Source organism: Thunnus maccoyii, chromosome 21 (genome assembly GCF_910596095.1).
Source record: "Thunnus maccoyii chromosome 21, fThuMac1.1, whole genome shotgun sequence".
NCBI lineage: Eukaryota > Metazoa > Chordata > Actinopteri > Scombriformes > Scombridae > Thunnus > Thunnus maccoyii.
In genome coordinates, this window is record NC_056553.1 from 98,530 (window position 1) to 112,500 (window position 13,971).

The window sequence follows — 13,971 nt, forward strand, 5'->3', positions numbered from 1 at the left end:
ACCTGAGTTTTCAATTCTTCATCCTGATCAGACTGACAGAGAGACAGACAGGCAGGTTAATGTTAAAGTCTTTCCATGTATCTAAAACGAGAGCTGACAGTGAGGAGCAGCGTTACCTCAGTCGCTGTCAGGTCTCCGTCCACGGCTGTATCAGTCAGCTCAGTCTGAACACAAACACATCAATTATAAAATAATTCAATTACAATTAAAACTACTGTGTGAACTGAAACAGTCATAATAACTCCTCAGCAACATAATAACTCCTCAGCAACATAATAACTCCTCGGCAACATAATAACTCCTCAGCAACATAATAACTCCTCAGCAACATAATAACTCCTCAGCAACATAATAACTCCTCAGCAACATAATGGCTCCTCAGCAACATAATGACTCCTCAGCAACATAATAACTCCTCAGCAACATAATGACTCCTCAGCAACATAATGACTCCTCAGCAACATAATAACTCCTCAGCAACATAATGACTCCTCAGCAACATAATAACTCCTCAGCAACATAATGACTCCTCAGCAACATAATAACTCCTCGGCAACATAATAACTCCTCGGCAACATAATAACTCCTCGGCAACATAATAACTCCTCAGCAACATAATAACTCCTCAGCAACATAATAACTCCTCGGCAACATAATAACTCCTCAGCAACATAATAACTCCTCAACAACATAATGACTCCTCAGCAACATAATGACTCCTCAGCAACATAATGACTCCTCAGCAACATAATAACTCCTCAGCAACATAATGACTCCTCAGCAACATAATAACTCCTCAGCAACATAATAACTCCTCAGCAACAAAATGACTCCTCAGCAACATAATAACTCCTCAGCAACATAATAACTCCTCAACAACATAATGACTCCTCAGCAACATAATGACTCCTCAGCAACATAATGACTCCTCAGCAACATAATGACTCCTCAGCAACATAATGACTCCTCGGCAACATAATGACTCCTCGGCAACATAATGACTCCTCGGCAACATAATAACTCCTCAGCAACATAATAACTCCTCAGCAACATAATGACTCCTCAGCAACATAATAACTCCTCAGCAACATAATGACTCCTCAGCAACATAATGACTCCTCAGCAACATAATGACTCCTCAGCAACATAATAACTCCTCGGCAACATAATGACTCCTCAGCAACATAATAACTCCTCAGCAACATAATGACTCCTCGGCAACATAATAACTCCTCGGCAACATAATAACTCCTCAGCAACATAATGACTCCTCAGCAACATAATAACTCCTCAGCAACATAATAACTCCTCAGCAACATAATAACTCCTCAGCAACATAATTACTCCTCAGCAACATAATGACTCCTCAGCAACATAATAACTCCTCAGCAACATAATAACTCCTCAGCAACATAATAACTCCTCAGCAACATAATGACTCCTCAGCAACATAATAACTCCTCAGCAACATAATAACTCCTCAGCAACATAATAACTCCTCAGCAACATAATAACTCCTCAGCAACATAATAACTCCTCAGCAACATAATAACTCCTCAGCAACATAATGACTCCTCAGCAACATAATAACTCCTCAGCAACATAATGACTCCTCAGCAACATAATAACTCCTCAGCAACATAATGACTCCTCAGCAACATAATAACTCCTCAGCAACATAATAACTCCTCAGCAACATAATGACTCCTCAGCAACATAATAACTCCTCAGCAACATAATAACTCCTCAGCAACATAATAACTCCTCAGCAACATAATAACTCCTCAGCAACATAATAACTCCTCAGCAACATAATGACTCCTCAGCAACATAATAACTCCTCAGCAACATAATGACTCCTCAGCAACATAATAACTCCTCAGCAACATAATAACTCCTCAGCAACATAATGACTCCTCAGCAACATAATAACTCCTCAGCAACATAATGACTCCTCAGCAACATAATAACTCCTCAGCAACATAATGACTCCTCAGCAACAAAATGACTCCTCAGCAACATAATGACTCCTCAGCAACATAATAACTCCTCAGCAACATAATGACTCCTCAGCAACATAATGACTCCTCAGCAACATAATAACTCCTCAACAACATAATAACTCCTCAGCAACATAATGACTCCTCAGCAACAAAATGACTCCTCAGCAACATAATAACTCCTCAGCAACATAATGACTCCTCAGCAACATAATAACTCCTCAGCAACATAATAACTCCTCAGCAACATAATGACTCCTCAGCAACATAATGACTCCTCAGCAACATAATAACTCCTCAACAACATAATAACTCCTCAGCAACATAATGACTCCTCAGCAACAAAATGACTCCTCAGCAACATAATGACTCCTCAGCAACATAATGACTCCTCAGCAACATAATAACTCCTCAGCAACATAATGACTCCTCAGCAACAAAATGACTCCTCAGCAACATAATAACTCCTCAGCAACATAATGACTCCTCAGCAACAAAATGACTCCTCAGCAACATAATAACTCCTCAGCAACATAATGACTCCTCAGCAACATAATAACTCCTCAGCAACATAATAACTCCTCAGCAACATAATAACTCCTCAGCAACATAATAACTCCTCAGCAACATAACTCCTCAGCAACATAATGACTCCTCAGCAACATAATAACTCCTCAGCAACATAATAACTCCTCAGCAACATAATGACTCCTCAGCAACATAATAACTCCTCAGCAACATAATGACTCCTCAGCAACATAATAACTCCTCAGCAACATAATAACTCCTCAGCAACATAACTCCTCAGCAACATAATAACTCCTCAGCAATATAACCAGCTGCTCTTGTGTTTGTTACCTTGGTTTCATGTTTCTGAGGAGTTGGAGGAGAAATGTCTGTCCCTCTGGTCTCCTCCTCCTCATCCTCCTCCTGCTGCTGCTGTGTCTCCTTCTCCTCGTTATCCCCCTCCATCCTTTCCTGCACCTCCTCCTCCACCACCAACACTTCCTCAACTAGAGGAGAGGAGACAAAAGGAGGTGTAGGTTTGTTTCATAGTTTCACATACCTGATCTCATTGACCTCCTCTGATTGGAAGTTTCTTTACCTTGCTCAGACCTTCTCTCCTCTGTTCTTCTCTCAGGCGTTACCGTGGTGATGAGGTCACTGACGGCTATGGCCTTCGATGCTCCATACAGACCCGTGCCCATATCTACACACACACACACACACACACACACACAGGCTGTGATGTCATCGCTGTGATGCCAGCGTCACCCTATGGATAAACTTATGGTTATCTGGCCCACAGGGAGGGTAACCATAGAAACCATCAGCCAGCTGCAGCAGCAGTAATCATTTGTCTTCATGTTCATCAGCAGCAAAGCATCATTGCCGCTCGTTGCCAAGGCAACGGCACGCTCAGCCAATCAGAGCTCGTGGCACATGCACCACAGGCAAGGCGGCAGCCAATCAGCATTCAGACCCAGCAAAAAGCCTTGCTGGGCACTTTGATATGTTAGCATCACGCTGCTAACAGTGCTAACAGCTACCAATATTCACAGCAATGCTAACAGTGCTAATAATGCTAAAAGCTGAAACAGTGTGAAGTAATGTTATGGAGCCGGAACAGAACAGGCTGGAGGTTCAGGTGAGGTCAGTACAGGTGAGGTCAGTGCAGGTGAGGTCAGTGCAGGTGAGGTCAGTGCAGGTGAAGTCAGCACAGGTGAGGTCAGTACAGGTGAGGTCAGTGCAGGTGAGGTCAGTGCAGGTGAAGTCAGTACAGGTGAGGTCAGTACAGGTGAGGTCAGTACAGGTGAGGTCAGTGCAGGTGAGGTCAGTGTAGGTGAGGTCAGTGTAGGTGAGGTCAGTACAGGTGAGGTCAGTGCAGGTGAGGTCAGTGCAGGTGAAGTCAGTACAGGTGAGGTCAGTACAGGTGAGGTCAGTGCAGGTGAGGTCAGTGCAGGTGAGGTCAGTGTAGGTGAGGTCAGTGTAGGTGAGGTCAGTACAGGTGAGGTCAGTACAGGTGAGGTCAGTAGAGGTGAGGTCAGTGCAGGTGAGGTCAGTGTAGGTGAGGTCAGTGCAGGTGAGGTCAGTGTAGGTGAGGTCAGTACAGGTGAGGTCAGTACAGGTGAGGTCAGTAGAGGTGAGGTCAGTGCAGGTGAGGTCAGTGCAGGTGAGGTCAGTGCAGGTGAGGTCAGTACAGGTGAGGTCAGTGCATGTGAGGTCAGTGCAGGTGAGGTCAGTGCAGGTGAGGTCAGTACAGGTGAGGTCAGTGCATGTGAGGTCAGTGCAGGTGAGGTCAGTGCAGGTGAGGTCAGTGCAGGTGAAGTCAGTACAGGTGAGGTCAGTGCAGGTGAGGTCAGTACAGGTGAGGTCAGTGCAGGTGAGGTCAGTGCAGGTGAGGTCAGTACAGGTGAGGTCAGTGCAGGTGAGGTCAGTGCAGGTGAGGTCAGTACAGGTGAGGTCAGTACAGGTGAGGTCAGTGTAGGTGAGGTCAGTGCAGGTGAGGTCAGTGCAGGTGAGGTCAGTGCAGGTGAGGTCAGTGCAGGTGAGGTCAGTACAGGTGAGGTCAGTGTAGGTGAGGTCAGTGCAGGTGAAGTCAGTGCAGGTGAGGTCAGTACAGGTGAGGTCAGTGCAGGTGAGGTCAGTGCAGGTGAGGTCAGTACAGGTGAGGTCAGTGTAGGTGAGGTCAGTGCAGGTGAAGTCAGTGCAGGTGAGGTCAGTGCAGGTGAGGTCAGTACAGGTGAGGTCAGTGTAGGTGAGGTCAGTGCAGGTGAAGTCAGTGCAGGTGAGGTCAGTGCAGGTGAGGTCAGTGCAGGTGAGGTCAGTACAGGTGAGGTCAGTACAGGTGAGGTCAGTGTAGGTGAGGTCAGTGCAGGTGAGGTCAGTGCAGGTGAGGTCAGTGCAGGTGAGGTCAGTACAGGTGAGGTCAGTGTAGGTGAGGTCAGTGCAGGTGAAGTCAGTGCAGGTGAGGTCAGTACAGGTGAGGTCAGTGCAGGTGAGGTCAGTACAGGTGAGGTCAGTACAGGTGAGGTCAGTGTAGGTGAGGTCAGTGCAGGTGAAGTCAGTGCAGGTGAGGTCAGTACAGGTGAGGTCAGTGCAGGTGAGGTCAGTGCAGGTGAAGTCAGTGCAGGTGAAGTCAGTGCAGGTGAAGTCAGTGCAGGTGAGGTCAGTACAGGTGAGGTCAGTGTAGGTGAGGTCAGTGCAGGTGAGGTCAGTGTAGGTGAGGTCAGTACAGGTGAGGTCAGTGCAGGTGAGGTCAGTACAGGTGAGGTCAGTGCAGGTGAGGTCAGTGCAGGTGAAGTCAGTGCAGGTGAGGTCAGTACAGGTGAGGTCAGTGTAGGTGAGGTCAGTGCAGGTGAGGTCAGTGTAGGTGAAGTCAGTACAGGTGAGGTCAGTGCAGGTGAGGTCAGTGCAGGTGAGGTCAGTGCAGGTGAAGTCAGTACAGGTGAGGTCAGTGCAGGTGAGGTCAGTACAGGTGAGGTCAGTGCAGGTGAGGTCAGTGCAGGTGATGTCAGTGCAGGTGAAGTCAGTACAGGTGAGGTCAGTGTAGGTGAGGTCAGTACAGGTGAGGTCAGTGCATGTGAGGTCAGTACAGGTGAGGTCAGTACAGGTGAGGTCACCATGACGGAGCAAAGGAAGAAATCAAGTGAGTACAGATTATACTATTATTGTCAATATACTATATTCTTATTGTCAACAAAAGCCTGTAACACCAGAGATCACTGTTCACTTCCTGTTTCACACCAACAGTCAGTGTTGGTTTCTTTTAACTATGACGATGATCATTCCCTAATCTTAACCAAGTGATTTTAACCCAAACCAAGATGTTTTCTGAAATGTAACCACCTAACCCCATCAAAATAATAATAATAATAATAATAATAATAATAATAATAATAATAATAATAACAATAATAATAAACTTTATTAATATAGCACCTTTCATATCATAAAATGCAGCTTAAAGTGCTTTACAAGAGAAACAATAGAACTCAATATCAGAGGTATTAAAAACAGGAGACTCAAAGATAAAAAAGAAAAAAATCCTAAACAAAAGAGGATAATACTAGTAATAAAACTATTTGATAATGGTAAAAACTATCCAAATATATAGAAAAACATAAAACAAGTATGAGAAATATAAAAGAACTATTAAATGATAACAATGATGTTAAAAAAGGTGGAATTAATTAAAAGCAAGATCATAAAAATAAGTTTTGAGCTGTTTCTTAAAACTATCAACGAAGGTTGTTTGTGTTATTTGTGATGGGAGTTTGTTCCAAACCTTTGGTGCATATTAACAGAAAGCGAGCGAGCCAACACTAAACGATCCAGGGGAACAGTTTGGGACATACTCAGATAAGCAATCAGGGAGGTATGAAGGTGCTAAACCATGTAGGGCCTTACAACAAGTAAAACAAAGTTAAAATCAATCCTCAATGTTACAGGCAGCCAGTATATTGACGCTAGAACTGGTGTAGTAACTTGTCTTTTCCTGGTTTTTGCTAAAATTCTGCAGTCTATCAATGGTTGTTTTTTGTTTTTTTGGTAATCCAGTATAGAGTTATTGTAGTAATCTAGGCGAGAAAACACAAAGACATGGGGCAACCTTTTGGAATCTTCCAATGAGATTTAGGGTCTAACTCTTGCACTACTCTTAAATGAGAAGAGTAATCTTTGTAACATTGTTGATATGTGGTTTAAAATCCAACTCAGAGTCCAGAATAACACCCAGGTTTTTACTTCAGGCTTATTCTGTAGAGCCAGACTTCCCAGTTTGCGTGATATCTTTTCATACCAGTTATAAGAATTTCTGTTTTGTCTTCATTTAATTTGAATAAATTATTACTCATCCCCTGTGTCATAATCCTGTCGCAGTCTGGCTCTGTGTTCCTCGGTTGCCATTTTCCACCAGTCCACCAGATGCCCTCAGACTTTTCTCCCTGTTTTGTGAAGACTGGACTGAGTAGAAGTGTTACTTAAGTTATTTTCATGTGTATTTTATTAAGCTATGCTGGTCAGTGTGTGGAGCAATTTCTTATATTGTTCTATTATTCACTTTAAGTAAAATACTGAGATGTATATGAACTTATGGATTAAGCTTGTTTGTTTTCTGTCTTCTGGTTTTGGTGTGTCTTTAATGAAATCTAAGTCCTGGATGATATGTCTGATAGACCATTCATGTTATATTTTAAGAAGACAGCAGGTTATATGAGATTGTTAAGTTTGTGTTGGAAGTGTTTATCTTACAGGTTCCTGTCTGTTGTGTTTTCTGGGTTTTTGGTTTTCTGTTTGCTCTTGTTTCCGTCCTGTGTTTTTGTGCTTGCTTTTCCCTCCTCCGCTCATCCACACACCTGCTCTGTATCAGCTTCATTAGTCTTGCCCTACTCCCAGTGTTTCCCTCATCCTATCAGCTCCATGCCTGCTCCTTGTCTAGTCACCTGTTCCCCATTCCCTCGTTAGTTCAGCTTGTATTTTAGCCCTGGTTCTCAGTTCAGCCTTTGTTGGATCCTTGGTTTTGTTCTGTATGGTTCAGTTTGTTCGGCTCAGCTCTGCATTATTCAGTTTTTGATTTGACCTAACAACTTTGTTTTTGGCCTGCACAAGGAGTTTTTTTCTTCAGCCTTGCTCAGCCTGTAGTCTGGAGAGGCAATTTATCAAGAGATTTAAGGCATCAGCATCATCTGGTCATACAGATAAATATAACTGAGTGTCATCAGCATAACAATGAAAATTCACTCCATGATCACAAATTTTTCCAAGTGGTAGCATATACAGACAAAACAGTAAAGGACCAACAATAGTACCCTGTGGAATACCAAAAACAGTGTCATATTTGTCTTAAACACAGGCTAACAAAATATCTTCTGCCAGTGAGGTACATATTTAACCAGTTCAGAGTTGTACCTGAGAGACCAATCTAATTTTCAAGTTGGTTTAGAAGTATTCCCAGATCAACTTTATCAAATGAAGCATTTAAACCAAGAAGTACAAGAATGGAAACATTTTTATTATCTATGTTTAAACACTGCCTTTTTCAATATCTTACTCAGAAAAGGCAGGTTGGAAATAGGCCTAAAATTACTCAAAACAGAGGAGTCAAGATTATGCTTTTTGAGTAAAGGCTTGACAATAGCTGTTTTAAATGCATCTGAAAAGATGACTGTGTCTTTAAAGCAATTTACAATATCCCATCCATCACAAACACAACTATCCAAAACCTCCTTAAGGAAAATAGTGGGAATTGCATCCAGGGAGCAAATGGAAAACTTCAATTGCTGAATAATTTTACAGAGTTTCCCTTCACTAATTTTACAAAAATAATTTAAATTTCTCAGAGAGGCACTAACGGTCAGATCTTTTTGATTGTCAACATTATTTACAATACTAGCTTGGATATTAATAATCTTATTTTCAAAAAATGATGCAAACTCCTCACAGTTTGACTGTGAGGCATGGCATATTTGTTCACAAAGCTGGGAAGGATTTAAAAGGCAATATATGGAAGAAAATAAAATTCTGGGCTGCCTCTCACAGCGTAAAGCTTTGTTATAGACACACAGGGATTTTGTAAGAATCTCTCAGTGGATTGTTCATTTGTTTTCCCCCCACATTTGTTCAGCTCTATAGCATTCCCTCTTGAGCAGATGTATTCATCATTCATCATTTTTCCAAGGTATTACCTTAATCTATGATTTCTTTTTAGGTTTCACAGGTTCCACTATGTTGAGAGCTGATCTTCACATTAAAAAACAAACAGTAGTGATCTGATATATTAGTATCAACAGTCTCATCAACAACAATATTCACACCTCAAGAGATCACTAAATCTAGCATGTGGCCACAGTTGTGAGTTGGCCTAACAATATGTATAAAATCCACAGCCTTGCAGTCCAAGACCTTGTCAATATGCAAATTAAAATCACCAGTAATAAGAATCCTATCATGGTTAGTAAAAGAGACTGACATTTCAGACGTTTTGGTAAGAGCAAAGCTGTATGCTTTGATGGTTGATAAAACAGTAATCAACAGCACTGAAGTTTGACTTTCCAAAATAATAGCCTGGTGTTCAAAAGATAAAAAACTACCTAAACTCTTGCTTGCATTTAAAAGCATCTGATAAAATATTAGCCAGTCCTCCTCCTCTCGTCCCTTCACGCATCGAGTGGATAAAACTGGAATTTGGAAGAGAGAACTGAGCTCATGTTTCAGTCAGAAAAATGAAGTCTAGCTTATGTTCACTGATAAGAACATTTACAGCAAAAGTCTAATTAGTAAGTGCTTGGATGTTCAACAGAACCATGTTTACCTTTTGTTCATGTACAAACATTCTGGCTGGGCTACAACTTTTCAGGGGTATAATAATTACAGTGTAATTATTATTAATTATACTACAAGTATTAAAGAAGATCTGATGGCACAGAAATGAACACAGCTGATCCCAGGTGTGTGAGTGAAAGAAGCAGAGGCCCTTCAGCCAATCAGGATGCAGCATTCCCTGAAAAGCTGAATGAAGTGAAGCATTCAGACCTGTGGCCAATCACAGAGCAGTACTGCCACAATCAGCAGTGTTACCACGGTAATGAGCTCTACCTGTCTGTGTACCACCATTTGCTTTGGGGGATGCTGTGATGGCCGGAGAGCCAATCAGAGAGGAGGTGGGAGTGGCCCTGGACGCTGAGGACCAATCAAAACCTGAAGTCACCAGCAAGTACAACAATTTTCCCCAAACCTGATCCCCAAAACCCGATTCCCCAAAATCTGATGCCCCAAACCTGATTCCTCAAACCCGATGGCCAAAACCTGATTCCCCAAACCTGATGCCCCAAACCTGATACCCAAAACCTGATGCCCCAAACGTGATGCCCTAAACCTGATATCCAAAACCTGATACCCCAAACCTGATGCCCTAAATCTGATCCCTCAAACCTGATCCCCCAAACCTGATATCCAAATCCTGATATCCCAAACCTGATCCCCCAAACCTGGTGCCCTAAACCTGATCCCTCAAACCTGATACCCCAAACCTGATGCCCTAAACCTGATCCCTCAAACCTGATCCCCCAAACCTGATATCCAAATCCTGATATCCCAAACCTGATCCCCCAAACCTGATGCCCCAAACCTGGTGCCCTAAACCTGATCCCTCAAACCTGATACCCCAAACCTGATGCCCTAAACCTGATCCCTCAAACCTGATCCCCCAAACCTGATGCCCCAAACCTGATGCCCTAAACCTGATCCCTCAAACCTGATCCCCCAAACCTGATGCCCCAAACCTGATGCCCTAAACCTGATCCCCCAAAACCTGATACCCCAAACCCGATGCTCCAAACCTGATGCCCTAAACCTGATGCCCAAAACCTCATACCCAAAACCTGATGCCCCAAACGTGATGCCCTAAACCTGATATCCAAAACCTGATGCCCCAAACCTGATGCCCTAAACGTGATCCCTCAAACCTGATGCCTAAAACCTGATCCCCCAAAACCTGATACCCCAAACCCGTTGCTCCAAACCTGATGCCCAAAACCTGATCCCCCAAACCTGATGCCCCAAACCTGATATCCAAAACCTGATACCCCAAACCTGATGCCCTAAACCTGATCCCCCAAACCTGATACCCCAAACCTGATCCCCTAAACCTGATCCCCCAAACCTGATCCCCCAAACCTGATGTTCCAAACTTGATGCCCCAAACCTGATGCCCCAAACCTGATTCCCCAAACCTGATGCCCCAGACCTGACCCCCAAAACCTGATTCCCAAAATCTGATCCCCCAAACCTGATGCCACAAACCAGATGCCACAAACTTGATTATTCAGAATTGATCTCCAAAACCTGATGCCCTAAACCTGATCCCTCAAACCTGATACCCCAAACCTGATGCCCTAAACCTGATCCCTCAAACCTGATGCCCAAAACCTGATCCCCCAAACCTGATTGCCCAAACCTGATGTTCCAAACCTGATGCCCCAAACCTGATGCCCCAAACCTGATTCCCCAAACCTGATGCCCCAGACCTGACCCCCAAAACCAGATTCCCAAAATCTGATCCCCCAAACCTGATGCCACAAACCAGATGCCACAAACCAGATGCCGCAAACTTGATTACTCAGAATTGATCTCCCAAACCCGATGCCCTAAATCTGATCCTCTAAACCCAATTCCCCAAACCTGATGCCACAAAACTGATAACCCAAACCTGATGCCACTTGAGGCCCCAAACCTGATCCCCCAGACCTGATGCCCCAAACCTGGTGCCCTAAACCTGATCCCTCAAACCTGATGCCCAAAACCTAATACCCAAACCTGATCCCCCAAACCTGATTGCCCAAACCTGATGTTCCAAACCTGATGTCCCAAACCTGATGCCCTAAATCTGATCCCTCAAACCTGATGCCCAAAACCTAATACCCAAACCTGATCCCCCAAACCTGATTGCCCAAACCTGATGTTCCAAACCTGATGTCCCAAACCTGATGCCCTAAATCTGATCCCTCAAACCTCCTGCCCAAAACCTAATACCCAAACCTGATCCCCCAAACCTGATTGCCCAAACCTGATGTTCCAAACCCGATTCCCAAAATCTGATTCCCCAAACCTGATGCCACAAACCAGATGCCACAAACTTGATTACTCAGAATTGATCTCCCAAACCAAATGCCCTAAATCTGATCCTCTAAACCCAATTCCCCAAACCTGATGCCACAAAATCTGATCTTCCAAACCTAATGCCCCAAACCTGAAGCCCCAAATCTCATGACTCAAATCTGATGCCACAAACCTGGTGCCCTAAGCCTTATCCCCCCCCAAACCTGTCTGCCCAAACATGATACCCTAAACCTGATCCCCCAAACCTGATGCCCGAAACCTGATCCCCCTCAAACCACGCCCGATCCCCATCATTACCTCCATCCAGGCTGCGACTGAGCATATTCCTCTTGCTGATGCATCGTGGGAAATGCGGTGCAGGTCTGGAGATCTGAGCGCTAGCTCTGCGACTTTGGATCTGAGTCCGACCACTGTACCGAAACTTTGAACCCAGAGACAGGAACCGCTTCGGTGGTTCCTCTGGAGACACCAGCCTGAGAGACAGATAGACAGGCAGGGTTATTTCACAGATCATTAGATGAATTTTGCTCTGATGTTGTAACATAGATCTATACTAAAACTAAAACTACATTTCTCCATCTTGATGCAACATTGCTGCTGGAGTCACCGCCTGAAAAGATAAAACTTTCTGTTGCAGCCAACCAATCCAAAATTCTCACATAAGTAAATGCATCAAAATTCAATGTTCTTACCTCATACGTTTCGAGTATCAGATGACTCTTCACCTGTAACATCCAGTTTTTTGACTAATTATGAAATTAAATATCCTTTTGCTAGTTAAATAAGATAAACTAAACTTTAACTTTGTCTCTCCCATCTTTTTATCTGTTTCCATAGCAACAGGTAAGACCTGCTCAGGTGTACATTTCAACTATTCTACATAAACACACACACAGACACTGACCTGAAGAAAGAGTGATGCTCCACACACACTTTCCACAGTCTCTTCGCTGATCTGTGGTTCAGCAGCTTAAAACCAATTGTAGACTCAAACTGGTCAAACTGGAGACAAACGGATTGAAACTGGTCAGACAGACAGACCAATTTTTATTTGTTTTTATAGTAAATGTTATTTTGTTAACACTTTCTTTCTTTTCAGGCTGAACAACAACAATTAATTTTACATAAAATATGAATATTTATGATTGTGGTAACTTGCAGCGCCATCCTGGTCAGGGTTTAGTCACATGACTCTCAAATGTGTCATTTAAGGGGGGGGGGGGGAGTGCAGGTTCTGACCTCTTCTTCTATGGTGCTGAGCTGTGTGCAGCTGTCTCACCTCTCCAGGTCGGATCTTGATGTAGAAGTTGTTCCTCTTATATGAGATCTTCAGGATCTTTGGCCACGAGAATCTGTTGATCCTCAGTCTGTCTCTGTAGACCAGCAGACCGCTACTGCACACACCCAGCATGATGGCCACGCCCTCTGAGTCCTGCGCGCACACATGCATCCACACACATACATGCAGACACACACACGCACACACACACACACACGCACACTCACACACACTCACATAAACAAACACACACACACACACACACACACACACACACACACATAAAGAGCCTGACTCTGCAACATGTTGACTTTACTGAATATGTTGCTCTGTAACTAGCTGCTGTAATGTTTTCAAACCTCACCTTAGATTCAGTTCTTTCAGTTTGTGGATTTGGGCAACACAACTAATAAGTTTCATGACAGAGCCACAGTGATGCTCAACTGCTATTTATGTTATTTTTCATTCAACCCTTAACTTATGGATAAATCATTCATTATGACATCAGAGCTCACCTGAGAGGCTGCATCTCACCTGAGAAATACTAACCGCTTCACAATCTCCACTTCACCAACCCCACTATTGCTGCTGCTGCTAGGCAACAATGCCTGCAGCTTGAAGTTGAGGGTTGCCAGATCATCCTGCTCTTTCAGTCTTTATCATAATAACACACTTTTTTGCAAAAAACAGTGGAATTTGAGATCAGTATAATTATTGGTATGGAAAATCCAGCAACATCTTGATATTGTTAAGGACATGTTTCTACCGTCCATATCCAAATCTTTGCCCATGGCTGAGTGCTTGTGTCTGAACTTTAGTCATGACCACCTGAGTCAAGTCTGGATCTCAGAGCTTGATTCTGGGGATTCTCAGAGTTGTAGAAACAGTTGAGAGGAGCCTGGGGAGTCAGTTGACTTACAGCAGGAATATAAAGTAAATAAAAGGAACAGAATCACATGATGATGTCCACATGACCTTATCTACACACTGGAAACTGTCTTACCTCTGACTGAGCTGAAGACAAGCAATCAAAGCGGCTTCCTACCATCTAGTGCATTCAGACAGACAGACAGA

General features: G+C 43.5%; 1 protein-coding gene across 4 annotated transcripts in view; it reads right to left on the minus strand.

Annotated features, from left to right (window-relative positions):
* epb41l3a (erythrocyte membrane protein band 4.1-like 3a) overlaps window positions 1–13,971 on the minus strand; it is a 58,743-nt gene that overhangs the window by 20,849 nt on the left and 23,923 nt on the right. For all 4 annotated transcript variants that reach the window (XM_042399688.1, XM_042399687.1, XM_042399689.1 and 1 more), the window contains exons 10-18: window positions 13,901–13,945; window positions 12,898–13,050; window positions 12,523–12,620; window positions 11,916–12,091; window positions 9,597–9,680; window positions 3,106–3,210; window positions 2,859–3,013; window positions 117–164; window positions 3–32 (exon numbers count right to left, since the gene is read on the minus strand). In XM_042399688.1, the coding sequence (XP_042255622.1) occupies window positions 3–32; window positions 117–164; window positions 2,859–3,013; window positions 3,106–3,210; window positions 9,597–9,680; window positions 11,916–12,091; window positions 12,523–12,620; window positions 12,898–13,050; window positions 13,901–13,945 (894 nt within the window). The remainder of the gene's footprint in view (window positions 1–2; window positions 33–116; window positions 165–2,858; window positions 3,014–3,105; window positions 3,211–9,596; window positions 9,681–11,915; window positions 12,092–12,522; window positions 12,621–12,897; window positions 13,051–13,900; window positions 13,946–13,971) is intronic.